General features: G+C 40.7%; 2 protein-coding genes across 5 annotated transcripts in view; both read left to right on the top strand.

The window, feature by feature from the left end:
* The window catches only part of col6a3 (collagen, type VI, alpha 3), a 98,974-nt gene extending 74,138 nt beyond the window's left edge, over window positions 1–24,836 (top strand). For 3 of the 4 annotated variants that reach the window (XM_069532502.1, XM_069532506.1, XM_069532504.1), the window contains 39 exons: window positions 7,391–7,999; window positions 8,166–8,783; window positions 9,027–9,626; window positions 9,788–10,393; window positions 10,502–10,836; window positions 11,340–11,418; window positions 11,553–11,698; window positions 11,791–11,883; window positions 12,002–12,055; window positions 12,235–12,306; window positions 12,422–12,448; window positions 12,540–12,584; window positions 12,765–12,818; window positions 12,920–12,982; window positions 13,352–13,417; window positions 13,561–13,614; window positions 13,693–13,728; window positions 13,823–13,885; window positions 14,122–14,184; window positions 14,280–14,342; window positions 14,653–14,715; window positions 15,053–15,103; window positions 15,320–15,355; window positions 15,497–15,559; window positions 15,811–15,873; window positions 16,155–16,187; window positions 16,297–16,333; window positions 16,444–16,455; window positions 16,562–17,055; window positions 17,185–17,287; window positions 17,587–18,288; window positions 18,402–18,504; window positions 18,583–18,638; window positions 18,895–19,155; window positions 19,430–19,498; window positions 20,489–20,659; window positions 21,642–21,701; window positions 22,578–22,763; window positions 24,016–24,836. In XM_069532502.1, coding sequence (XP_069388603.1) covers window positions 7,391–7,999; window positions 8,166–8,783; window positions 9,027–9,626; window positions 9,788–10,393; window positions 10,502–10,836; window positions 11,340–11,418; window positions 11,553–11,698; window positions 11,791–11,883; window positions 12,002–12,055; window positions 12,235–12,306; window positions 12,422–12,448; window positions 12,540–12,584; window positions 12,765–12,818; window positions 12,920–12,982; window positions 13,352–13,417; window positions 13,561–13,614; window positions 13,693–13,728; window positions 13,823–13,885; window positions 14,122–14,184; window positions 14,280–14,342; window positions 14,653–14,715; window positions 15,053–15,103; window positions 15,320–15,355; window positions 15,497–15,559; window positions 15,811–15,873; window positions 16,155–16,187; window positions 16,297–16,333; window positions 16,444–16,455; window positions 16,562–17,055; window positions 17,185–17,287; window positions 17,587–18,288; window positions 18,402–18,504; window positions 18,583–18,638; window positions 18,895–19,155; window positions 19,430–19,498; window positions 20,489–20,659; window positions 21,642–21,701; window positions 22,578–22,763; window positions 24,016–24,056 — 6,350 coding nt within the window. In that variant the 3' untranslated portion in view covers window positions 24,057–24,836. The remainder of the gene's footprint in view (window positions 1–7,390; window positions 8,000–8,165; window positions 8,784–9,026; window positions 9,627–9,787; window positions 10,394–10,501; window positions 10,837–11,339; window positions 11,419–11,552; window positions 11,699–11,790; window positions 11,884–12,001; window positions 12,056–12,234; window positions 12,307–12,421; window positions 12,449–12,539; window positions 12,585–12,764; window positions 12,819–12,919; window positions 12,983–13,351; window positions 13,418–13,560; window positions 13,615–13,692; window positions 13,729–13,822; window positions 13,886–14,121; window positions 14,185–14,279; window positions 14,343–14,652; window positions 14,716–15,052; window positions 15,104–15,319; window positions 15,356–15,496; window positions 15,560–15,810; window positions 15,874–16,154; window positions 16,188–16,296; window positions 16,334–16,443; window positions 16,456–16,561; window positions 17,056–17,184; window positions 17,288–17,586; window positions 18,289–18,401; window positions 18,505–18,582; window positions 18,639–18,894; window positions 19,156–19,429; window positions 19,499–20,488; window positions 20,660–21,641; window positions 21,702–22,577; window positions 22,764–24,015) is intronic. The other variant, XM_069532503.1, reaches the window with a different exon arrangement.
* Window positions 3,718–6,017, top strand: LOC109637341 (collagen alpha-3(VI) chain-like). The gene is made up of 3 exons (XM_069532727.1): window positions 3,718–4,240; window positions 4,500–5,093; window positions 5,326–6,017. Exons 1-3 carry the CDS (start codon window positions 3,718–3,720, stop codon window positions 6,015–6,017), a joined length of 1,809 nt encoding a protein of 602 aa, XP_069388828.1.
* Window positions 24,837–27,172: the final 2,336 nt, after the last annotated feature.

The following is a 27,172-nucleotide window of genomic DNA, read 5'->3' as shown; positions in this document are numbered from 1 at the left end:
TAGTGAGGGCCTCGCCCGTGACACCAACAGTAACTGGTAAGAAATTGATCAAAATTTTCCATTCCAAGATCAGGGTAGGATGCAAATTGAACCGTGCTAGAGTGCATTTCACCTACTTAAGGTTAGCCTGTGCCACCACTTTGATATTACAGCTGTGCCCACTTTGATAGAGTAAGTCGTAAAAGTTGAGGTTAGCTTTCGTTGTTAGACATACAAATGGAAACATTTCCCGTATTGACCCAAACATGTCACAATTCTTATGTTCCATAGTGGAGAAACAACCAGCAGGAAGGGATGTTGTGTTCTTGTTGGACGGATCTGAAAATACTAGAGCTGGATTCACGGCTATGAGAGACTTTGTCCAAAGAGTAGTAGAGACACTCAGTGTGGATGACAACAAAGACCGTGTCTCAGTGGTTCAGTACAGCAGAGATCCAGCCGTCCAGTTCTATCTGAACACGTACACGACAAAGCGCGAGATCCTTGACAACCTCAGAGGCTTGAGATTGAAAGGTGGAAGACCCCTCAACACTGGAGCAGCTCTCCAGTATTTGAGGGATAATGTCTTCACGGCATCTGCCGGAAGCAGGCGTCTGGAAGGAGTTCCACAGGTGCTAATATTGCTAAGTGGTGGAAGGTCTTTTGACAGTGTTGATGCACCAGCCTCTGCTCTGAAAAAGCTGGGTGTCTTGATCTTTGCAATTGGAACCAGGAGCTCTGATAGCACAGAACTGCAGAAGATAGCCCAAGATCCAACTTACGCTCTGTCTGTGCCTGAATTGACTGACCTTCCCAGTGTCCAGCAGCAGCTTCAGTCCTCAGTGGAGGCTGCGGTTATTGACGTCACCCCAGAGTCACCAACTGTACTTGGTATGTTAACTAGCACAGCCTCTTGCCTAAAGGGCAACCTCACTTGTTTCACCTTCACAAATAGTGGATTAGTTTCCATGTGCACATTTGAAAACAGGCAGTGATCTGCTTCCTTGCTATCTAAAATCGAAGTAGTCAGTGCCAGGTGCTTAACAGAAAAAAAGTAATAACATAACAACATAGTCCACCACTTGATGATATGTTGACCAATGTATTAATTGCAAAGCATTTTATTTTTTTCCTTTCTATCTGTTCTCAGTTGACCATGCCAAAAAGGATATCGTCATACTTCTTGATAGTTCTGATGGCACACGTAATGGCTTCCCTGCCATGCGTGATTTTGTTGAGAGAGTGGTGGAGAAACTGAATGTGGGAGAAAACAAAGACCGCGTCTCTGTGGTCCAGTACAGCAGAGATGCAGAGGTCAATTTCTATCTGAACACATACACCACAAGACAAGATGTTGTGGAATCGGTCAGGGGGCTGAGACACAGGGGAGGAAGCCCCCTCAACACTGGGGCAGCCCTCCAGTATGTCAGAGACAACATCTTTACAACTTCCTCTGGGAGTAGGCGCCTGCAAGGTGTTCCACAAATGTTGATCCTGCTAAATGGTGGAAGATCTTTTGACAATGTAGATTCCCCAGCCTCTGCTCTCAAAAAGCAGGGCATCTTTGTAATTGGCATTGGAACAAAGAGTTCTGACATTGGAGAGCTGCAGAAGATATCCTATGACCCTAGTCTGGCTCTATCAGTGAATGAGTTCACTGAGCTCCCCAGTGTCCAAGAACAGCTCTCCTCTGTAATGAGCACAGTGCTAGTGAGGGCCTCGCCCGTGACACCAACAGTAACTGGTAAGAAATTGATCAAAATTTTACATTCCAAGATCAGGGTAGGATGCAAATTGAACCGTGCTAGAGTGCATTTCACCTACTTAAGGTTAGCCTGTGCCACTTTGATATTACAGCTGTGCCCACTTTGATAGAGTAAGTCGTAAAAGTTGAGGTTAGCTTTCGTTGTTCAAACTTACAAATGGAAACATTTCCCGTATTGACCCAAACATGTCACAATTCTTATGTTCCATAGTGGAGAAACAACCAGCAGGAAGGGATGTTGTGTTCTTGTTGGACGGATCTGAAAATACTAGAGCTGGATTCACGGCTATGAGAGACTTTGTCCAAAGAGTAGTAGAGACACTCAGTGTGGATGACAACAAAGACCGTGTCTCAGTGGTTCAGTACAGCAGAGATCCAGCCGTCCAGTTCTATCTGAACACGTACACGACAAAGCGCGAGATCCTTGACAACCTCAGAGGCTTGAGATTGAAAGGTGGAAGACCCCTCAAAACTGGAGCAGCTCTCCAGTATTTGAGGGATAATGTCTTCACGGCATCTGCCGGAAGCAGGCGTCTGGAAGGAGTTCCACAGGTGCTAATATTGCTAAGTGGTGGAAGGTCTTTTGACAGTGTTGATGCACCAGCCTCTGCTCTGAAAAAGCTGGGTGTCTTGATCTTTGCAATTGGAACCAGGAGCTCTGATAGCACAGAACTGCAGAAGATAGCCCAAGATCCAACTTACGCTCTGTCTGTGCCTGAATTGACTGACCTTCCCAGTGTCCAGCAGCAGCTTCAGTCCTCAGTGGAGGCTGCGGTTATTGACGTCACCCCAGAGTCACCAACTGTACTTGGTATGTTAACTAGCACAGCCTCTTGCCTGAAGGGCTACCTCACTTGTTTCACCTTCACAAATAGTGGATTAGTTTCCATGTGCACATTTGAAAACAGGCAGTGATCTGCTTCCTTGCTATCTAAAATCGAAGTAGTCAGTGCCAGGTGCTTAACAGAAAAAAAGTAATAACATAACAACATAGTCCACCACTTGATGATATGTTTAGCAATGTATTAATTGCAAAGCATTTTATTTTTTTCCTTTCTATCTGTTCTCAGTTGACCATGCCAAAAAGGATATCGTCATACTTCTTGATAGTTCTGATGGCACACGTAATGGCTTCCCTGCCATGCGTGATTTTGTTGAGAGAGTGGTGGAGAAACTGAATGTGGGAGAAAACAAAGACCGCGTCTCTGTGGTCCAGTACAGCAGAGATGCAGAGGTCAATTTCTATCTGAACACATACACCACAAGACAAGATGTTGTGGAATCGGTCAGGGGGCTGAGACACAGGGGAGGAAGCCCCCTCAACACTGGGGCAGCCCTCCAGTATGTCAGAGACAACATCTTTACAACTTCCTCTGGGAGTAGGCGCCTGCAAGGTGTTCCACAAATGTTGATCCTGCTAAATGGTGGAAGATCTTTTGACAATGTAGATTCCCCAGCCTCTGCTCTCAAAAAGCAGGGCATCTTTGTAATTGGCATTGGAACAAAGAGTTCTGACATTGGAGAGCTGCAGAAGATATCCTATGACCCTAGTCTGGCTCTATCAGTGAATGAGTTCACTGAGCTCCCCAGTGTCCAAGAACAGCTCTCCTCTGTAATGAGCACAGTGCTAGTGAGGGCCTCGCCCGTGACACCAACAGTAACTGGTAAGAAATTGATCAAAATTTTACATTCCAAGATCAGGGTAGGATGCAAATTGAACCGTGCTAGAGTGCATTTCACCTACTTAAGGTTAGCCTGTGCCACTTTGATATTACAGCTGTGCCCACTTTGATAGAGTAAGTCGTAAAAGTTGAGGTTAGCTTTCGTTGTTCAAACTTACAAATGGAAACATTTCCCGTATTGACCCAAACATGTCACAATTCTTATGTTCCATAGTGGAGAAACAACCAGCAGGAAGGGATGTTGTGTTCTTGTTGGACGGATCTGAAAATACTAGAGCTGGATTCACGGCTATGAGAGACTTTGTCCAAAGAGTAGTAGAGACACTCAGTGTGGATGACAACAAAGACCGTGTCTCAGTGGTTCAGTACAGCAGAGATCCAGCCGTCCAGTTCTATCTGAACACGTACACGACAAAGCGCGAGATCCTTGACAACCTCAGAGGCTTGAGATTGAAAGGTGGAAGACCCCTCAAAACTGGAGCAGCTCTCCAGTATTTGAGGGATAATGTCTTCACGGCATCTGCCGGAAGCAGGCGTCTGGAAGGAGTTCCACAGGTGCTAATATTGCTAAGTGGTGGAAGGTCTTTTGACAGTGTTGATGCACCAGCCTCTGCTCTGAAAAAGCTGGGTGTCTTGATCTTTGCAATTGGAACCAGGAGCTCTGATAGCACAGAACTGCAGAAGATAGCCCAAGATCCAACTTACGCTCTGTCTGTGCCTGAATTGACTGACCTTCCCAGTGTCCAGCAGCAGCTTCAGTCCTCAGTGGAGGCTGCGGTTATTGACGTCACCCCAGAGTCACCAACTGTACTTGGTATGTTAACTAGCACAGCCTCTTGCCTGAAGGGCTACCTCACTTGTTTCACCTTCACAAATAGTGGATTAGTTTCCATGTGCACATTTGAAAACAGGCAGTGATCTGCTTCCTTGCTATCTAAAATCGAAGTAGTCAGTGCCAGGTGCTTAACAGAAAAAAAGTAATAACATAACAACATAGTCCACCACTTGATGATATGTTGACCAATGTATTAATTGCAAAGCATTTTATTTTTTTCCTTTCTATCTGTTCTCAGTTGACCATGCCAAAAAGGATATCGTCATACTTCTTGATAGTTCTGATGGCACACGTAATGGCTTCCCTGCCATGCGTGATTTTGTTGAGAGAGTGGTGGAGAAACTGAATGTGGGAGAAAACAAAGACCGCGTCTCTGTGGTCCAGTACAGCAGAGATGCAGAGGTCAATTTCTATCTGAACACATACACCACAAGACAAGATGTTGTGGAATCGGTCAGGGGGCTGAGACACAGGGGAGGAAGCCCCCTCAACACTGGGGCAGCCCTCCAGTATGTCAGAGACAACATCTTTACAACTTCCTCTGGGAGTAGGCGCCTGCAAGGTGTTCCACAAATGTTGATCCTGCTAAATGGTGGAAGATCATTTGACAATGTAGATTCCCCAGCCTCTGCTCTCAAAAAGCAGGGCATCTTTGTAATTGGCATTGGAACAAAGAGTTCTGACATTGGAGAGCTGCAGAAGATATCCTATGACCCTAGTCTGGCTCTATCAGTGAATGAGTTCACTGAGCTCCCCAGTGTCCAAGAACAGCTCTCCTCTGTAATGAGCACAGTGCTAGTGAGGGCCTCGCCCGTGACACCAACAGTAACTGGTAAGAAATTGATCAAAATTTTACATTCCAAGATCAGGGTAGGATGCAAATTGAACCGTGCTAGAGTGCATTTCACCTACTTAAGGTTAGCCTGTGCCACTTTGATATTACAGCTGTGCCCACTTTGATAGAGTAAGTCGTAAAAGTTGAGGTTAGCTTTCGTTGTTCAAACTTACAAATGGAAACATTTCCCGTATTGACCCAAACATGTCACAATTCTTATGTTCCATAGTGGAGACACAACCAGCGGGAAGGGATGTTGTGTTCTTGTTGGACGGATCTGAAAATACTAGAGCTGGATTCACGGCTATGAGAGACTTTGTCCAAAGAGTAGTAGAGACACTCAGTGTGGATGACAACAAAGACCGTGTCTCAGTGGTTCAGTACAGCAGAGATCCAGCCGTCCAGTTCTATCTGAACACGTACACGACAAAGCGCGAGATCCTTGACAACCTCAGAGGCTTGAGATTGAAAGGTGGAAGACCCCTCAAAACTGGAGCAGCTCTCCAGTATTTGAGGGATAATGTCTTCACGGCATCTGCCGGAAGCAGGCGTCTGGAAGGAGTTCCACAGGTGCTAATATTGCTAAGTGGTGGAAGGTCTTTTGACAGTGTTGATGCACCAGCCTCTGCTCTGAAAAAGCTGGGTGTCTTGATCTTTGCAATTGGAACCAGGAGCTCTGATAGCACAGAACTGCAGAAGATAGCCCAAGATCCAACTTACGCTCTGTCTGTGCCTGAATTGACTGACCTTCCCAGTGTCCAGCAGCAGCTTCAGTCCTCAGTGGAGGCTGCGGTTATTGACGTCACTCCAGAGTCACCAACTGTACTTGGTATGCTAACTAGCACAGCCTCTTGCCTGAAGGGCTACTTGACTTGTTTAACATTCACTGAGGGAAAGGCCTTAGCTCTGATAGTGGATTAACTTTGTTCAATAGTTGAAGCACATTGATTTCAAAGATTTTCCCTCTTCAGAATTCCAAGATCTTGAGAACTTGATTCTGTGTCATTTTTTCAACACCATTCTCTTCATAGCTTGCAAATTAATGTCTTTTTCAGACCATTCATTTCATCAACATTCTTCTTTTAATACTACTTATAATGGTATTTTTAAAACTGCTAACCTTTCTTTTTTCTTTCTATACATTTACAAAACACTGAGGAAATGTTCTTATTGGAGAGAGTATTCTAATATAAATCAAGTTCTCCTCTGCCACCTTTGTTTTAAGGTTCCGTACATTCAAGCCATTTTGAATCATATTACATTTTTTTTAACTTGTTTAAATTCTTGAATGATGCACCAAATTACAATTACATATAACCCCATAAACAAGTATCTTTAATTTATAATAGGGACAAAATTAAGTATTGTCCAGAGAAGTTATAAAGAAATTAATTTGCCTTTGTTATGTTGTTCATATAAAGATAAGACTGTCACCACTGTTACAGTGTGCCAAGAAATTATTAATTATAAAAAACTGTAATCTATCTTTTAAGAAAACAAACAACTGAAATCAGTTTTAAACACAAAACCAGGGGAGATGGACATGCCAGATTAAAAAACTTGGGCTTCAAATCAAAAAGAAAAAAATGTGTGGACAGTTATGCAACATTTGTGTATGTCTAGTTTTTTGGCATTTTAAATAGTATTGAACCTCCTAAAGTTGCTTTCATCTTAATTTTATTTCAACTATTTTTATCTGCACTGTTGGCAGGAGAAGTGATATGTTAATCCAGCAGAAACTATTTTCTTTGAGATGTTATCAGGTTTCTGGTTGGATCATAATTTGACATTATATATGGATGTTTTAAACTTTAGGGCAACATTTTTGTTGCCAGTGTAGACTTTGCAGAAGGTTGTTTTTTTCAAACATTTCTTGCTCATTCACACAATATAGAATATCTAAAATACTTAATCTTGGAGTAACATAAATCTTTGATACATTTTAAATACATACATTCTGGTATTTCAAAGCAGATAAAATGAAAGTTATGTAATCATGACATGCATTGCAGCAGTATTTTGCACTAATTGCCACAATTAATTCTCTGATTTTAAATATTTTAGTAATTTCCAATTAAGGTGAAAAATGTGTGAGAAATGCCATCATCAAAACAACTTGCCATGGCTTGGTAACTGGTCTGATTTCCAGAGTAAATGTATGCATCTGATAACCCGAATTTGGTGTACAACATACTGTGTGTCATCAGGTGTATCAATAGGTTTTGATATTTCAGTAAGCTTTTGATAATTTTTGTAAAAAAAAAACAAGATTATATTTTCTCTGTCCATTTCAGCTGAGTTGCAGGGCCGGAAGGATGTGGTTTTCCTCGTTGATGGATCCGATGGTGTTGGACGGGAATTTCCTATCATCCAGGAGTTCATCCGCAGGGTTGTGGAGAGTCTCAATGTGGGAGAGAATAAGATCCGGATTGGTGTGGTTCAGTATGGTGACTTTGCTCAGACTGATATGTATCTGAACTCACATACAACCAAAGAAGGTGTTTTGAATGCTGTAAGGGGAATGAGGCAGCGAGGAGGAAGACAACGTAACCTAGGTCAGGCCTTGCAGTTTGTTAATCAGGATGTTCTAACAGTAGCACGTGGAAGCAGGAAGCAAGAGGGTGTTCCACAGTTTGTAATTGTCGTCTCCAGTGGGCCTTCCACTGATGACATCAGTCGTGCAGCGTCTTCCCTCAAACAATCTAGAGTTCTACCCTTCAGCATTGGGACCAGGGATGTTAACCCGACAGAGCTGCGGGTGGTGTCGTATGTGCCTCAATTTGCCTTTGCTGTAGATGACCTCCCTGGCCTATACACAGTCCAAGAAAACTTAATCACCACTCTCACTGAGCTGTCAGACGATGACATCACCAGGATGCGTCCAGTTTTTCCAACCTATGAGGGTAATTTTTACTTAATTAAATTATGTCCAGAAATTAACATTGTCACATACTTCACTTTTTACTGTATGACTTATAGTGTATGGTCATAATGTATAGTATATTTCTGATAGGAACTTTGAGGTTACCACTCATACAGTTTTCCTTTGTTTACATTCTTTTTGAACAGTAGTGACACCAGCACCAACAAGAGGAGTAAAGAGGGATGTTGTTTTTCTCATTGATGGGACGACAGCTGTACGTAGTGAGTTCCCTTCCATCCGTGAAATGATAAGAAGAGTTACGGAGAAGCTGGATATTGGACTGGATAAAGTTAGAGTTTCTGTGGTACAGTACAGTGATGAGCCAAAGTTAGAATTTCTTCTGAATGAATTCTCCACCAAAGAAGAGGTACGCCAGGCTGTGATACAACTTCGAAGCAAAGGTGGAGACCGCCTAAACACAGGTCGTGCTCTTGAGTGGGTCTCCAGAAACATCTACCAGAGGTCAGCAGGAAGCCGCATTGAAGAGGGTGTTCCCCAGTTCCTCATTCTAGTTACAGGTGGCAAGTCTACAGATGATGTGTACACTCCAGCTGACCAGCTTAAGAGAAATCAGGTTGCTCCTCTTGCCATTGGTTCAAAGAATGCAGACCCAGATGAACTGAGACAAATTTCCCTGAAGCCCGAACTTGTATATACAGTTGACAGTTTCCAGCAGCTTCCAAGAGTGGAGTCACAGCTCATTGATTCTGTGAAAACAATATCCACTGATGATATAATCAAAAGTTATGATCCTCCAGTGGACGGTAAGAAAGATTCTCAAAAATCTCTCATATTGAAGGTTTACAATGACTTCGAAGTGATGATTAATGTTTTCATTAAGAGCATTTAATGCATAATTTGTCTTGCATTTGTCAGAAAAGTTGGTGCATCTGCAAAACCCTAAAGCTCTCTTCTAGAGTTCTGTTATATTGGTGGAATTTTAAATTTTTTAATGCTGTATTATTTTGCTAATATGCTTTGAAATCTCTTTTCTGTTTTCATTACAGGGTTCCTAAATCTTGGAAAGAAGGATATTATCTTCCTTATTGATGGCTCAGTCAATACAGGTGCTGATGGCATTGCTCATATCCGTGACTTCATCCTCACCATTGTTCAACAACTCGATGTGCAGCCTGATCAAGTTCGGGTGGCTATTGTCCAGTATGCAGACAAAGTAAAATCAGAGTTTTCCCTCAACTCACACAATAACAAGCCAGCTGTTATTTCTGCTATCAAACGACTTCGCCAGATGGGTGGCCGTTCATCAGACCTGGCTGATGCCATTAACTATGTCATTCAACATGAGTTAAAACCGTCTGCTGGTGTTCGTCTGGCTGAGGCTTCCCAGCATCTTGTGGTTCTCACAGGTGGACGTTCTCCCCAAGATGTTAGTATCTATGGACCTCTGCTTAAGAGCTCCCGGGTAAACTGCATCGGTGTTGGAGCTGAAGGTGCGGACACAAGACAACTAACCCAAATTGCCACCACCTCAGATGATGTCCTTCAGGTTCCTACTTTCCCTAGCCTGTCAGCAATCAAGGAGAGGCTTATTGCCAGGCTGAGTGGGACTATCCCTGACGAACCACCCACAATCATTGATGATCCCAGTAAGTTGAGCAAAATACTTCAAAAACAAAAACTATGTGATTCCTGAACACATATATATGTCAAAAGGTAGTCATTGTAACTCAATGTATTCTCATGTTCTGATTTGTTTTTATCCTGTCCTATCCTTTTCAATATCTCATCTTTTTCCTTGTGTCAACAGGCCTGCCTCCACCTAAAAAGGCTGATATAGTATTTTTAGTGGATGGCTCCATCAACTTGGGCCGGGACAACTTCAAAGAAGTAATGTCATTTGTCATCAACCTAATTGACCTGTTCTTCAATGAGAGAGACAACCTGCGGATTGGACTGGCACATTATGCAGCAGATGTGACCGACGTCTTTTACCTGAACACATACAAGAACAAGCAAGACATTATAGATGGCATGGAACGAGTAGAGTACAAAGGTGGACGCAAAATCAACACTGGTGCTGCCATTCGCCATGTGCAAGATGTTCACTTTACCAAAGAAAAAGGAAGTAGGATGGATGAGGGCACTCCTCAGATTCTAATGCTTATTACTGGAGGACGCTCAGCTGATGATGGCAAAACAGCAGCCCTTGGTCTGAAGAAAAAAGGTGTGAGAGTGTTTGCTGTAGGAGTGGGTGACATTGAGAATGAATTAGAAAACATTGCAAGCGAGTCTTCTACTGTGGCTCGAGCAAGCACCTTTCAGGAACTTTCAGAGCTCAATGAGCAAATCCTGGAGACTCTTGATGATGAAGTGAAGGGGAAGCTGTGTGTTGGTGTGCAAGACGCTCCTAAAAGTAATTTTTTTTTTGCTAATACAATTTATAGCCAAGTTGTTTCACATTTAATTTACAAATAAGTATGAAGTTTCAGTTTTCCAGAGTAAATCTATGTTTGTTTTACAGCCTGCAATGTGGAGGTACTGGTGGGCTTTGATGTTTCTGCTCAGAACATCTTCAGTGCTCAGACTAATCTCCAGAAAAAGATGGATGCCATTCTACAGAGGATTTCCAAAATGGCAGCGATTAGCTGCTCATCTGGGCAGATTCCCTCTGTGCAAGTGGGCATGTTGGCTGTGGACTCTGCCTCTGAGCCTGTCCAGCTCGATTTCACAAACAATGCTAATGAGCTCTTTGAGGCCTTCAAAACAATGCGGAGTCGTGGCCCCTTTGTCCTCAATGGCAAGACCATCTCAGCTTACACCGATAGATTCAAAACCAGACAAGACAATGTTGTCAAGGTTGGTTACTGAATCAGTTTCAAGTATTGATCAGAATCAGGGCCATTTCTTGTGTATTTTTATGGATTAAAAAGATTAAAAGGATCGGTATCAGCCAGAATAAAGCCAATACCTTCCTTCCCTCGAAGTGTTTTTCAACCTCAACATAGTGTTACATAGTTTGTTATGTTTTTGACAACTGAGCTCTACATTTTGGCATTCTAGTAAAATGGAGGAAGATGCACTTATGTGCACTTGTTACTGAGTTCTGACACCTGGATTGGCAAAAAACATTTCAAGAGTCAAATTCTCTCTGAAAAAGTGCCTAATTTTTTAAGTCTATAGCAGTTTGTATGTCAGATACAAAATTTAATCAACATTAAATTAGAAATTTAATTATGGAATCAGACTCCTTGTCAGCAGTTCAGGATCATAGTCAGTACACTTAATTGGGTAGTCCATGTTTAAATTTAGTAATGAAAAGAATGAGGAGGTGTGAAACTGAATTGTTATTTTCCCTGAAGGTTGTCATTCATTTGACTGATGGTCTTGACGCCCCATATGCTGTGTTGAAAAGGCAAGTTGAGGAGCTTCAGCAATCAGGTAACAAGATAATACATTACATATTGTGCTTGATAACTATCTTTAGAACTCTGAGAAATGATTTAACAATATCACATTAAGAGGTTATTACAGACAATAGTACTGTTCCTCAAACACTTGTACATGCTAAACAGGAGTGAACAGTTTCATTCTGGTTGGGTTGGAGCGAGTGCCCAAATTTGAGGAGGCTTTGCTGTTGGAATATGGTCGTGGCTTCAGGTACACCAGACCCTTACGACTCAATATAATGGACTTGGACTATGAGCTCATGGAGGAACTGGTGAGTGCTAATTATTCATATCTAAGGCTTTAGTGTTTGGTTTATCTTATTCCAATAAATTACTTAATATTTTTCTTTTTATTGCTGCCTAGGACAACATTGCAGAAAGAGAGTGTTGTGCCGTTCCTTGCAAATGTACAGGCACCAGAGGAGACAGAGGAGCAGTTGGACTCCCAGGGTCTAAGGTAGCTAATGTTAAAAAACTTGAATAATATATATTTATATACACAAATACAATTAAAAGTTAATTAAACTAGTATGGATTTTTTTTACAGGCTAATATTTAGTTATTTTGTCTTTCAGGGCGGTCCAGGATCTCAAGGAAGCCAAGGTCATCCTGGAGATGAGGGTGGACCTGTAAGTTTGAATGCCATGCTTGCATACGTAGTTCCCGAATGCTGCCTGAAAAATTGTTGAACCACTTTACTCTCAAGAGGACATTGACAACTTCTGTTGTTTTTCATTGCTTACTTCTTTGCTTTCCTGTAGATTTCAGGTATACATTTTTTAGCATAATTTATTGTCTTTATTGACAGGGAGAGAGAGGTCCTCCTGGTGTGAATGGAACACAGGGTTTCCAGGGATGTCCTGGGCAGAGAGGTGTTAAGGTAACGGCTTTGATATTGAATTTAAAATTCAAGATTTGTTATAGTAATGTAGGAACATTGTTTTATATTTATTTCCTATGGTGTGTAATCACTATTGTTTTGTTCTTTTGTCCAGGGTTCTCGTGGGTACTCGGGAGAAAAGGTGAGTGATTTTCTTTGTAAGTCTTTACTGTGACCTAAAACTGAAAGAAATATTGATACACTGATCAAACAACTAACTGCTTATCTTTCAGGGTGAATTTGGAGAAATTGGACTTGATGGCATCAATGGAGAGGAGGTAAGTGTGTTTGTTGATAAGATCTTGTCATTCAGTCATTTGTTTTTATATTGTATGATATAGAATCATTAGGGATATCTTCTGTCATGTGACAATTGAGACAATGATTTCATGTGATAAGATGTTCTCTGGTTTATGTATGACTGTGGGTTTTAATTGGGATCTTCTGAATGTTTTAAGGGCAAAAGTGGAGTTGCTGGACCTGCAGGAGACAGAGGAAACCCTGGCAGAAGAGTGAGTGAATAGATGCAATTTTTGTTTCACATTTTCTTCAAATTTTGATGTCATATAGATTGTGATGAAACATTCCCATTTAAAATATGTATTGTTTTTAGGGTCCCAAAGGTTCCAAAGGACAAGCAGGAGACAGAGGGGAAATGGGAATCAGAGGAGACCCTGTGAGTATTATTGACACTGGTTCTAGTGCCATTTACTGTCCAAATGAATATTTAATTGTAGACAAATTATGTTACACATGGATAAATTGATGTAGATTCATTATGGAGTAGTGTTACATTCATTGTTTGTAGTGTTCTTGATGTTTGGTTTTATGCATAGTATAGTAAGGTACAGTCACCTGTTGCCACCTCAACAGTGTCCAGAGGTAAAATTGGTCTGTGTGAATGTGACTGGTGTGTCCCTCCCTTGGCCTGCCATTTCGCTCTTGAACAGTTGCATACATAAGAACATGTTCTTGATCAGTTTTCTCCGAAAAATGTAGGGTGTTTACATATAGCTGAAATTGAAATGTGATATCTGTCTAATAGGGTACAAGTGGAGAAGACAACAACCAACGTGGACCAAAAGGAGACCCTGGTGATGCTGGACCAGCGGTAATGTCCATTAACACATTTTGGAAAAGATAGCTTGCTCATGCATTTTCAACATTATACTGCACGAAGTTTTTGCAGTTCAACATTTCATTGCTGTTTGTATATGGGTCTGTTTTACTGGGATATATCTTCCAAAATTATAGGGAGAGCCTGGTGAGGATGGAAAGAAGGGAGGCCCTGGTGAACTTGGAAGAAGGGTAAATAATTTTGCAATGTTCATTACCATTTCTGTATTTTTTTTTCACTAAAATGTAATTCCATTTCTACTTCATTAGGGAGCTGATGGCAGGAGAGGCTCACCTGGACAGCCTGTAAGACCCTTTTTTGTGACAGCATACATTATTCAATACTTACTGCTTTGTATGACAGTAACTGGAACATTTTGCTACTCGCATGTCATTAAAGGGCAATCCTGGAAAGCCAGGAGGTGATGGTCTGCAGGGAGAGCCAGGCATAGGAGGATCCAGAGTAAGTCAATTATTTTCCCACTATTTTGCAGATTATTCAATCTACAAATACATGTGCCAACACACCTCTGCAAATCAGCAGCACTGACAATATAACTTGATATCTTTTTTCACTGGATTGTGGAGTATTTATCAATCTATAAATCTGTGTTCATTCTTCACTCATGGGTTGAAATCCAAGATTTAATCTGAAAGAAAAGCAGTGCTTCATCAATGTCTGGTTTTGTCTTTTTAAAGGGTCCTCCTGGACCAAATGGTGCCCCAGGACCCAGAGGAGAAGACGGAAACCCTGGACCCAGGGTGAGTAAACCTGGTTCATTTTATGAAATAAAATCTTCAATTATATCTGTAACATAGTAAACCCAACTCTAATGTTTGGTTGATTTTTTTTCTAGGGTCCTGGTGGTGACCCAGGTCCCTCTGGGGAAAAGGGCAGAAGAGGAGCTCTTGGTCGTAAGGTACTGAGTGACACATAATTTAATGTGGTTTATGTTCTTTGTTTCATTTATAAACACACTAGACTAAGACAGGCTCTCTCACATTACTGAACACACGTTTAGTCTGTTTGAGCAAGCATTAAAGCACTAAGAAAACATCAAGGCTCTTTTTGCTAAAGAAACAAAAAAAACCATATGAGTTTAATTAAATCTATAGCAACCGACCTGATGGCTAAAATAAATAACGCATTCTTACACTATTGAAATTGTCTTTGCCTCTTTCCATATGTTTGTCTCTGTTACATTTTTTTCTATCTTACTGTCTTTGTAGGGAGAGCCAGGAGAGCCAGGACCAAAGGGTGTTATTGGACCTCTTGGCCCCCGTGGAGAGCCTGTAAGGATGAACCTTTTTCTTTGTATGCAAAAGCGATGAAATATTAATATACAATCAAAGATTTAGAAGTACATGGCTTAATTAACCAAATGCCTTCATAATAGAGTAGATAATTATTAGTCAAACACTAATAGACCAGCTAAAGCTTAAGATCAGTTTCAGGCTCCGACTCTTAGAAGCAATTTTCTTATTGTGGCTTACATTATATGTGTTTTTGTGGTGTGTCTTTTGCTTCGGTTTCTCTTTCACGACAAGAGTGTATTGCAGTTGAATTAATAAGCTCTATACAGAGAAAAGTGGAATAGTGAAGCTATTGTTCTCCTTGTATTCCTTGTAGGGTGAAGATGGTAGAGATGGATCTGGTGTCATAGGGCCAAAAGGAAGAAAGGCAAGTTAAATATGACATTTTGTAATGTGGTGACCAGAAGGTTTGTCCTGTATTTTTCTAAATACACACAACTTGTATAACTTCTGAAGAGAACCGTTAATATACAGCTCTTTCTCAGGATTATCCATAAACTCCTGTTATACATATATTCACCTTTTTCAATTGATTTAATTAATTGGGCGATAGTTAACACCTAATGTGCGTATGCATCTATAGGGTGATGAAGGCTTCCCTGGATTCCCTGGACTAAAGGTAATTAAACATAATTGTCTTTTGAAGTTAAATTGCAGAGGTTGCAAAACATTTTGTTTCATTGCATACTCACAGTTGGCATTGGGCCTGCCTTTTGATGTCAGTCATTTGCTTTCATTCACTATACTTCCATCTATGTAGGGAGCAGCTGGTGACCCTGGCAAGAAAGGTGGACCTGGACCCAGAGGAAACCGTGGACAGAGGGTATGTTTTCATCCCCTGGTTGGATTTGGCTAACATGATCATGCTATATATTCTTCAGTACACACTGTAGTGTATCACTGGACACGTGCAGTATGTTTGGCGTGATACCTTTAAGTGAATGAGTGGCATTAGCATGCTCGTTGATGTTGTCATGTTTCAGTCCAGGAAGAGAGTTAAAACTCTTTTTTAGACTTTTGGCAGATGAATAGTTTTTAAAGTGAATTATATCTTTCACTGTTAATTCTTTTCAGGGTGTCTCTGGAGACCTTGGCTCACCTGGACAGAAAGGAGAGGTTGGATATCCTGGGCCATATGTAAGCAACCTAAAAATGTCCAGTTTGCTTAGAAACTGTAAATTCTAAATGAAATGAGATTGAATATTAATTTCAGTTTTATTTGTATAGCGCAAAAATCATTACATACATTATCTCAAGACACTTTACATTGTAAGATAAAATGATAGAGAATGTGTATGTCTCTGATTTGCAACACCTTTTTTTAAAATTATGTCTGTTTATGTTTGTGGATTTGAAACTTATTACATCAATTATATACACTGCTTAAAGTAATCATATTAATTTTTTTTCTCTAACAGGGTCAGAAAGGACCAAGAGGACCAGGGGCTGTGGTCAGTGTCTCATTTATTTTCTTTTATTTGATTGAATGAAAAGAATAAAACAAATTTCTGGTCCCAACATCTTTTAACATTTGTTTCCAATTGCCTCTGTAACCTTCAGCAATGTGACCTGGTCAAGAAGATTAGAGATAACTGTCGTGAGTATAATATCTATCAACACTGACATTCCATAATATTCAAAGTAAATAATGTTCATGTGTTTTGTGCTGCACAAATGTCTTAACACACTTTTCCTTTTCTTTACCAGCTTGCTGTTATGGTAAGTACAAAAAAGTTAGTGTTCATTACATACTAACAGTGGCTGTGTATGTGCTGTATTCACAGATAGAAAATAAACTCTTCTTCTTTGTGTTGTACATTATTAGGTCATAAGGAATGCCCGCTTTACCCAACTGAGCTGGCCATTGCCCTTGATGCCTCTCAGAATGTTGACCGCAGAGCTTTCAACAACATGCGTGACACAGTCCTGAGACTGGTCAGAAACATCACCATCTCTGAGAGTAACTGTCCAAGAGGTGCTCGTGTTGCTTTGACCTTATACAACAGTGAAGTTACCACCGAGGTTCGGTTTGCTGATGCAATGAAGAAGCGCCCTCTGGTTCAACGAATTGAGGGACTACAGACCCTACAGACAAGCAAGGAGCGCGACTTGCCTACGGCCATGAGCTTTGTGGCCCAGAACACCTTCAAGAGGGTGCGCAGTGGCTTTCTCATGAGGAAGGTGGCCATCTTCTTTGTTGGTGGGTCACTCGGTCAGGCACAAGGAGTTACTAATGCAGCTCTCCGCCTGCATGATGCTGGGATCGCCACTCTGTTCTTGGTCAACCGTGAGGAAAGAGCACTCAGCAGAGCACTGCAGGTATAACTCAACAAACAACTCAGAAATTCCAAAGGAGGGCAATCAATCAGTGTGCCAAGCCATATTTACTGTCTTCAGTAAAAAATAAAAAAAGTATTGTATATTTTTTTGCTTCTTTTTGTACTCCAGGTCAATAATACAGCCCTGGCCCAGGTAATTGTCCTCCCCAGTCCTGGAAGTGCACAGTACAATTCAGTCATCCAAAAGGTTATGAACTGCCATGTCTGCTTTGGTAAGAGCTCTGCATTTGTACAATAATATTTATTTATATATCAGTTAAGTTTTTTTATTTCTGATTTCCAACCATATTTTCAGAAAATATGTGCAAAAACTGGAGATTCTGCAATAATCTGAATCATCAGATTTGGATAACAGAGTTAGAAAACAACTTAGTTTTAGAAAACTAAACTAAAACTAAGTTAACATTTTTTTTTACCAGAATTATACCCTTGTGTGACGTAACCGTGATACCAAAAAATCTATCTTAAGGAAGATGAATAATCACATTACATCCTATTACTTATTTTTTAGACATTTGCTCTCCGGACCAAGTGTGTGACTATTTGCCCCCATCGACCAGCCGAGATAGGAGGTCTTCCACCACAGACGTGGACATCGACATGGCTTTCGTCCTGGACAGCTCCGACTCCACCTATCCAACAGTCTTCACTGAGATTAAACGCTACATAGCGCTCATAGTAGAACAGCTGGAAGTGTCTTCAAATCCAACATCATCTGTTCACCAAGCCAGAGTGTCTGTGATTCAGCAAGCACCTTACAAGTTCGTCCACAACAAAACTGGTCTTCCCATCCATGTAGATATCGGCTTGACTGAGCACAATTCAGCTCAGGATATTGTCAGATTCCTGCTAGAGAAGACACCACAGCTAGAGGGTGGCAGGGCACTGGCAGCTGCCATCGAATCAACAGTGGAGCAGGTCTTTGACAAGGCACCTCTCCAACGAGACAGGAAAGTGCTGTTGCTCTTTGTGACAGGAAGTGTGGAAGAAGATGAGGAGCAGCTGGTGCGCATTGCCACTGAGGTCAAGTGCAGAGGCTTCTTCCTGGTCATCCTGGGTGTGGGAGAGAAGCTGAGTGCTGGAGATAACCGTGTGTTGTCACGCATGGCCAGTGAGCCATCAGATGTCTTCTTTAAAAGGCTGGACAGCCTTTCACAGTTTTATGACAAACACATCCAGACTTTCAGCCAGCTGCTGCCAAAGTACATAAGCAGTAAGTGCAAGACAGACATCAGTGGCACTCAATCATTTTTTTGTTGACTTTTTCATTTGCTGTGCATAGTACCTGTGAGTAAGATAATGTTTGTTTGTTGCTTTTCCTTTTAGTTGAAAATGCTTTCTTCATGTCCCCCGAAGTCTCCAAAAACTGCACGTGGTTCCAGAGTGACCAGCCACTAAAAAACCCCTTCACATCACCACAGCAACCAGAGTAAGTTCCTGTCATTGTTCAATGTTCATCTCTTGAAAACGTTGATGGTTTAATCACTATTTATTGGTTAATTTACAGGAAGCATCAGAAACATCACGAAAATCATCAAGCAGTTCATCCAAGGAAACACAAAGGTAATATTGTGGATTCACTAAAATGGACTACAAATATTTGTGGATGCAGAATGTTTTCTTCACTGCCAGGCATAGTACATTAGTTCTCATACTGACTGACAGTGAAGAAGCAATCAGCACCATTGTTTGCACTTCTCTCACTGAAATTACTTACTAAGATTATGACGTGGACATGAAAAGTGAGACTTAGTCACAATGATTTCACACATCAACTACTACAGCAGCCACCCTTGTTTTGTCTCTCTTACCACCTCAGATGCAGATGAGTTGCACGTCTCTAACGTCACCTCCAGTAGCTTGAAATTGCGCTGGAGCAACCCAGACCCTAAACTCTTCGTCTACTTTGAGGTTGTGGTGACACGTTTGCCCGACCATGCCCTGGTGCTGAAGACCAACGTGTCGGGCACTGAGCTTTCTGTGGACAACTTGCAAAGTGCTCAGACATATCATGCGGTGGTCACTGCCCACACTGCAGAGGGTCAGGTTGTCTCCACCCGCAAAGGCATCATCACTACCAGTAAGTCCATACGCAGTGTTGTAAACACTGCATTCAGCCACATCATGTGTGAGTTTAGAGTTTATTGTATTTTGACAATATTGGATGAACTTTAATTTGAGATGTTATTGTGGTTTTTTGGTCTTTTGGCTTTTTTTAAAATCTCACCAGCACAATTTTTTTTAACCCTAACATTCCTCATGCACTCCTTTAAGGTTTTATTATTGATAACATTTAGCCCACAGAGTGATGGATTGTTGTAGCTGCATCCTGACTGGGTGTTTCATTTTGACAGAAACAGCAGAGCCAACCAGACAAGGAACCCATACTGTAAATACAACACCACTGGACAAACCGGAAACTGGTGAGTGACTATGAATGTGTGTTTGCGTACATAGTGTATACATAAAAATTGTCTTGAAGTTGTCTTTGTACTTTCAGTCCAAATGTAGTTTTCTCTATACTTGTCAGGGGGTATTAGTCTCAATAGAGTTGTGTTTGGCTGCCTTTATTTAGTAGTATGTTAATCACATAAATAAAACCTGATGGTTTAACTCAAAGATCAGGGTACTATGCTGTATTTCAGTGATATTTCGAGTGAACTATTTCATAAATGTGTAATTGAGCAACTAACTCAAACATACCAAAGTATGCTTGAGGCCATGTAGGTCTGAATGCTGAGACTCAAAACCATGGAATCTTGGTTTTTACGCTAAATCTTCTTACATAATATGTTTTGACAAACCAGACAGCTGAGGATACAATATCTGTTTTGAATTTTTACCATGCACATATTCCGTTAGAATTATATAAATAGCAGTGCTGTCTTCATTACAAAAGGGAGTGGGTGAAGCATGTTGATACTCCAGTGTAGGCTTGACTATAAAGGGATTAAAAGACTCGACCCAACTGGAGTTTTGTCCTAAAACAGTAGCTGTGCAGTACTTCTGAGGTTGATTCATGCAAATAACCTGGAGCACACACACAGCCTTGCAGATGACTAAATGAACTAACATGTAACAGTGACTGAATCATCTTTTCATTCTACTGACAACTTTTAATCAAGTGTCACAATTCCTATTAAAAGCTTGAGCCTGACCCCTCTATAGAATGGCACGTGGAATGCATTTTCCTTTTCTCTGTGAGAATGAACCATATCAGCACTGAGACTCATTTGACCCCATTAGACCCCTTTTTATTATTTCTCTGTTATCAGAAACTTTATAACAGCACATGATAACTGCTGGTTTTTCATGTAGTTGTAGATTTAATCCTAACACAAAAATATCCTCTCTCTCTGTCTGTCCTCCATCACTGCTGTTTTTTGCATGTTGTAATGTAAATGAATTTGCAGACCCATGCTCACTTGACTCTGACCCTGGAATGCCGTGCAAAGAGTATCAGGCTAAGTGGTTCTTTGAGAGAAAGAACGGGATCTGTACACAGTTCTGGTATGGAGGTTGTGGCGGCAATGAAAATAGGTTCGACACTGAGACCCTCTGCTTGAAAAACTGCATGAGGTCAGGTAAGTTTCTTGCTGCCAGGTTTGCTGAGGGAATGTGCTGCTATTTGGCATGATGGTGAATTCTAATCATTATATCGTGAGCTTCAGCCCAACATACAAAACTTATAATTAACCGTTTGCTAAACCCTACTCCACTGTCATTGCTCACCAACCATAACTAGGCATTACAGGCTTTGTGTTGCTTCACAAGCAAAAATATTGTGCATTTGGCTCAAATAAGAGATATTTTGAAGGGTGGCAAAAACTTAAGGAATTAATTAAACAGTCTTTATCAGCCCCAAAGTGGGCTGCAAATATTAGTATGCTTGACTAACTAGCTACCATACTTGTAGCAGTAACCAAGCATTATTATCTGCGACAAAGGACCTGCAATTGCCTAACAATATTATTATATGTTCTGGGTTACTGTGAAAGAACATGTTTATGAGTGGAACATTCAACATATGGAAGACATTTTAGTTCATCTGCTCTAATGTCTGCAACTCTGCCTTAAAAGAAGCATATTCAAAAAAGGTGTAACTTACATGACATCATTATGCTATGGGACATGTGCACATTTACTGTTTTGACTTTGTTTCAGCTGATTTAAAAAACGTGGCAAAAAATAATTCTAAAAATGATTTCAAATAGTCCGCTGAGAACAGTTTTCAACCAACTCACTCTCTTCGCTTCTGTAAGCTGCACATGAGCAGTGAGTGTAAGAATGTAAACCTTGAAGCTATTGAAGCAGCTGTAACTCACAGGGCTTAGCAAGTATACTGAATATACACCATTCACAGGAGAAAATGTTTATATCTTTAACTTACACAATTGTTAAAATAGTGGATTATGTCTTCATGTAGAAGTAATAAGCAAATGTCAGTATATTTTGTACATTAACATTACACTAGACACCATTTTGAAAATCTTCCTATTAGTTTTTGCTGAAGTGAGTAAAAGTATTTTCCTTTGATATCACATTGATACGTTGATGTTTCCACAGTGCCAGAGCCTCAGTCAATGGTACAGCAGGTTGAACAGGTGGAGATCCTCCCAGCCCCTGGTGAGATACGATGCACACTCACTGAGAATATATAATGTGAATAACTTGAATAGTTTTCTGTAGGCATATTTTCTTTCCATTCATTTCCTTTTACTTTGAAGTGGTTGCATGTACAAACTATGCAAATGCTCGTCAAACTAAAAGAGAAAAAGGACTTGGTCTAGTTTAAAACCACATCCTTCAAACACGATTTGGATCAGAGCTTTAAAGCAGCCTCTAATGTTGGGCATACAGTATAGTCACCAATGCTGCATATTATTGCTGTTACATAATTCAGTTTCCACAAACTGGGCTCACTTTGAAAAACAACAAGTTCTTTGTATTCAACTACAAATCCACCCACCTCCTCCACTGCCCCTCAGATGTTCTAAGTGACGGATGGAACAAGTATAAAAGCCAAGCATGGAAAAATGAGATGGTTATGCTTTTGTCACAGGAGCGAGCCAAGTCATAACCTTGATAAAATGAATGGAAAGCCGTGTTCAGTGCTTTATTGTGTTTTACTATTTTTTGTTGGGGAAGAAACCTCAAAAAGAGCAAGTTAAATATGTCAGTACCTCATCAACACTGTGCTAAAAACTGAGAGTAATAGAAAGTCCACATGTTACAAGTATGAAAGAATAAACATCTGCTATGATGGAATTGCTTTGTTCTGTCATGATGATTTCAAGGGTAAAATATTTTCTCTTCAAATGTTAATTACAATGGTAATGACACATTTCCTGCTGATCATACCACTCATTATTGTTCATATTTTAATTCTGATTTAGTGTGTTTTCATTTGAAACCTGCAGCCCTGCCAGAGATGTGTGCTCTCTCTCACTGCCGCCTCATTCTCATACTTTCACTGATTGTTCTTTGTTAATCCCCTCATAGTGGCCACTACAACTGTGGACATTTGCCAGCTTTCCAAAGAGGAAGGTACATGTGCCAAGTTTGTCCTCAAGTGGCACTACGATGCCCCCAGCAAGAGCTGTGCACGTTTCTGGTATGGAGGCTGCGGTGGAAACCAGAATCGCTTCGACACATATGAACAGTGTGTGAAGACCTGTGCAAAATCAGGTACATGTCGTCAATGATTGCTGCAAATGAAAAGAAACACCTGGGCTTTTCTTCAGGAAAGCCAACATCAAATAAGACATGGAGCTTAGGGCTACAAATCATTAGCATTAACAAAATCCAAGAAAACTTAATTCTACAGTTGTTTTTTTATTAGTAGTTTTGCAGTGCCTACAGAACTCAACCCATTTATCATCTCTGGTCAATGAACAATTGCAGAGTACACAGCATGAATCAGACAAACTGCCCCAATGTCTGCCACATTTTCCAAAGACAAAAATTTTCATTTTCTTGTCATATCGCCCATTGCCACATTAAAGATGTCTGGAAGTTGTGTGCAACTCCACTTAATATACATACAGAAGAAAGAGAGAGAAAGAAAGACTGCATGTTGTTGACAATGGAAAAAACAATGGGTTAATGAGTCCCTCCATTGACAACAACACAGGACATCTGGCTCTGTAGACAGTATCTCAGAGTGTGAGATAAGATAAGGCACACTGAACACAGTGTGCTTCTTTCAATTTCTGCTGATTATATGATTTTTTTAAATCGCTCCAGTTCGACATTGTTAGTGTTGAGGAATTTTTGTATATCCTCACACATTACTGAATATGCCACTATATACTGTATTATGTATATATAGTGTATATTACATTGTACCTGTACACAATTAAGAGAAGACTCCCTTCTCTCTCTAAGCAGTACCCAAGATCAGGTTAAAGATAAAGGACCAACCAGTACATTGTAGTGTCTACACTTAGAGACATTCATATCTAACTCAGATGCCCCAGACACAGAGACACCAACTTCAACTTTTGCATATTTCACCAGTGGCAAGACGTAAGGACACAATGTGGTTTAAGAATGCATATTTAGATTTAACTATCCAATAGGATGCAAACACCTACATGTTACATAGAGAGTGACATCAATTCTAGCCATTCATTGATGTGCTGTTAGAATGGGTGACGGAAGTAGAGGGAGATATATGGGGATGCTGTGTGAGACATCTTCAGACTTGGAGGTGACAGTTGCTCATGTTACTTTGTTAGTGTTTGTATATTGTTTCACCTTCTGGTCTCCTTGATGCATCAAGTCTAAATTAAACTCTTCTGCATGAGACATCAGCTGCTGCCTGAGTTCTCCTTTCACCAGCTGCCAGGAAACTTCCAGAACAGTAAGGAGAGCAGCACTAAATCAGAGGAGCGCTAATCAGAGACTAACCATGTTTATCTTTTCCATTCGTCCTCAGCACCCATCAACCAAGGAGTCATTGCTGCAATGAAAACATAGGACCAAAGTGACAAACATGGCCAGCTGTTACCTCTGTTTAGGGGATTCTGAGAAGAACCATCCAAAATGGCCATACTGTATGGATGCAATACCAAAGCAATGGTGGCTGCACTGGATCCACAACAATGGACTTTATACCCCGAATTCTTGAAGTAGTATTTTTTCACAGCAAGAAGGAAGGCAACACGATTTGCTGCATGATTTGTTTTAACCTACTGGTGCTACATAGTATGTTTGTTTTACAGATGGTGTTAAGTTCATTCAGTTTTCTGGAACTTCATATTGGTTTTCATATTTTTCAAATCATATATGAATATCTTGGACAGAGATTAGCAAGAAAAAATCAGTACTTTCAGGACTGGCATTATTCAGTGCAGTAATCTTTTTTATATTGTGTTTTTTTTACATTCCACATTCACACAGCAACATAGGCTTTATTTGATTTATATTGTTCGCAAACTCACTTGATCCCAGTTGAATGATTCCTTCCCTATTTTACAGTCACCAAATCCGCAGCACTGTTTACACAAGTCATGTATGGCGGTGAGTGTATTTATAAGGCAGCAACCAACTGCTCGGATCTAAAAACATTAATGTAACACTAAGTGCACTTCTGGAGCCACTGCCTTAAACATACACTTTCCAGCTGTTGACAAATAGAATGTACTTGTCAAGCTGTTCCTTTTTTGGGTTTCATTTAGTTTTCCTGAAGTTTGTGTTTCATCTGGGTATAGGGGAAATAAAAATGAATTAGACTTTCTAATAAACATGTGCAACTGATTCATTTCTTTCTTGTTGTGAATAAAGTCTTGTAAGAGGCACAGAATATTTTGAGTTACTTCTGTAGATGTAAACCATGATACTTTTTCACCGTAAATGAATTGCAAGTAGTATTTGGAGCAAACTATTAAAACCCAAGCAAGCATCAAATAATATTTGGATTAAGAGCATGTTAAGAGTTTCCTGGGGTAACAAGATTCGGATTGACCCCGAAAAAATGAAACACTGGTCCTGAAAAAAGATACATAGCAATGAAATAAGCTTCAACACGATTTGAACCCTCTATTATCTTTATTATATTAAATATCATTTTTGGAGTATAGCAATAAACATACTCCTTTTCTAGACATTTCTCTGGTTCGTGTATGTGAGGAACTCTGTTGCAGCAGTTGTATACTGTCAGGTAATCAGTACATAGGTGTTCACCTCCTAAAGGGACAGGATGGTCTGAACTCTGTCATCCACTAGATTGGGTCCTTCAGAGAATTTGAAGCCCATGCAGCCACTAAAACTAATGATGTGTTTAAAGAGATGGTTCACCGAAAAATGTAAATTCACTTATGACCTACTCACCACTATGCCGATGGAGGGGTGGATGAAGTGTTAGTTAGTCCACAGAACACTTTTGGAGTTCCAGGGGTAAACAGCGTTGGAGCCAGCTGTTACTTAAGACAAATTCTACAGACTGTTTGGAAACTGGGATTTATGGGATATAAACAATGTGAGGAGGAGTTTGTTCTATACAGCCAAACTATGTGGTGGGTTTTCAAAGCCTGATACTTCTTTACTTAGCACATAATAATTCAGGACAAACTGAAATAATAAGATGGGATATAATTGTTGTTTTTCATCAGAATTTTAGATAACTGAAGCAGCATACAATAAAATGACAAAGGACTGATGCAGGAAACTGCTCTTTTAGGATTGGCTGAGCCAGGGAGCACAGCTTGGGGATGCTTTCTTCTTCAACTCCAGCAACGCATCCAGATGTCACTTCTCCTGGGGGGTTTTACATAGTTCATTGTTTTGATATAGTCCCACGTCATTGAAGGATTTCAACACTGCTTTCTTTTACGCCGTGGTCCACTGCCTCAACATAAAATTGTTGATAATGTTGTAAGACAGAAAGATGAAAAGATCAATGTGAATATGCACAAGGTGCATGTTGTTTCAAGTTTGGACCCCCATCAATTTGCCTGCAGACAGGGGCAGAGTACAGAGGATCCGGTCGCAAGAGTGACACATCAGAGGGGATTATGAGATGAGATGATTTTAAGCTTTTCGTAAAGGGATGACTGCCCCGCAATGTACATGGATGAGATTGACACCTTTAAAGACTGGTGTGACAGTCATCATCTAATTTTTAACATCAAAAAGATGGAGGAGATGATATTTGACCCCAGAGAGTTGAGAGTCCATGACCTGGTCATAATCAGTAACAAAGTTATCAAGCACTCCTGAAATGGAGTGCCCATATAGACTTTGTGGGAAGTTAGCTCAAAGGCTGCACTCCCTACTCAGACTTAGACTGTTTGGTATGACCACCGACGTCATGACGTTATTTTACGCTGCTGCACTAGACAGCATTATTGTATACGGAATGGCAGCATGGTTCACAGCACTTTCACAGTCCAGCTAAAATCAAAAATTGAGAACATGGTGACAACGGCTATGAAGGTGATGGGCAAAAAGGACCATCCATCCCTTCAGGCCTTCTGTGGTCAGACTGGTACACATAGGATCCTTATTTATATCACATTTCTGCCAATAGATCCCTCTCACCTAAATCTTACACACTGAACCTTTAAAGCATTAAACAGCTGTATCTTGATTGGCAATGAGTGTATGAGGACATGCACGATACTGAACCCCAAATTGCCCCTCATAGAAAAAATGTGCTTCCCATAGATCTACTGTATGAATGTTTGAGTGTGTGAATGGTAAAATAAATTGTACTGTAAAGCCCTTTGAGTGATCACCCCCCAAGGCTGTATTCTCAGTCCACCCCTGTAAACTCTCTTCACATACTACTGCGTGGCCTCCCAACCTGGCACCAGCATCATAAAGTTTGCGGATGACACCACAGTCATCGGGATGGTGACAGACGGGGAGGAGACGTCGTATAGGAGGGAAGTGGCAGGGCTGGTTGCCTGGTGTCAGATCAATAACCTCTCTTTGAATGCTGAGAAGACTGAGGAGATGATTATTGACCCCAGGAGGAGGCGACAGCAGCACACTCCACTGTACATAGGTGACACTGTGGTAGAGAGGGTTAAGAATTTCAAATTCTCTGGGATACACCTCAGTGATGACTTCAGCTGGTCACACAGCACAGC

Source organism: Paralichthys olivaceus, chromosome 10 (assembly GCF_024713975.1).
Source record: "Paralichthys olivaceus isolate ysfri-2021 chromosome 10, ASM2471397v2, whole genome shotgun sequence".
NCBI lineage: Eukaryota > Metazoa > Chordata > Actinopteri > Pleuronectiformes > Paralichthyidae > Paralichthys > Paralichthys olivaceus.
Note: the sequence above shows the minus strand (reverse complement) of the source record. Positions and strands in the feature narration are given on the sequence as shown.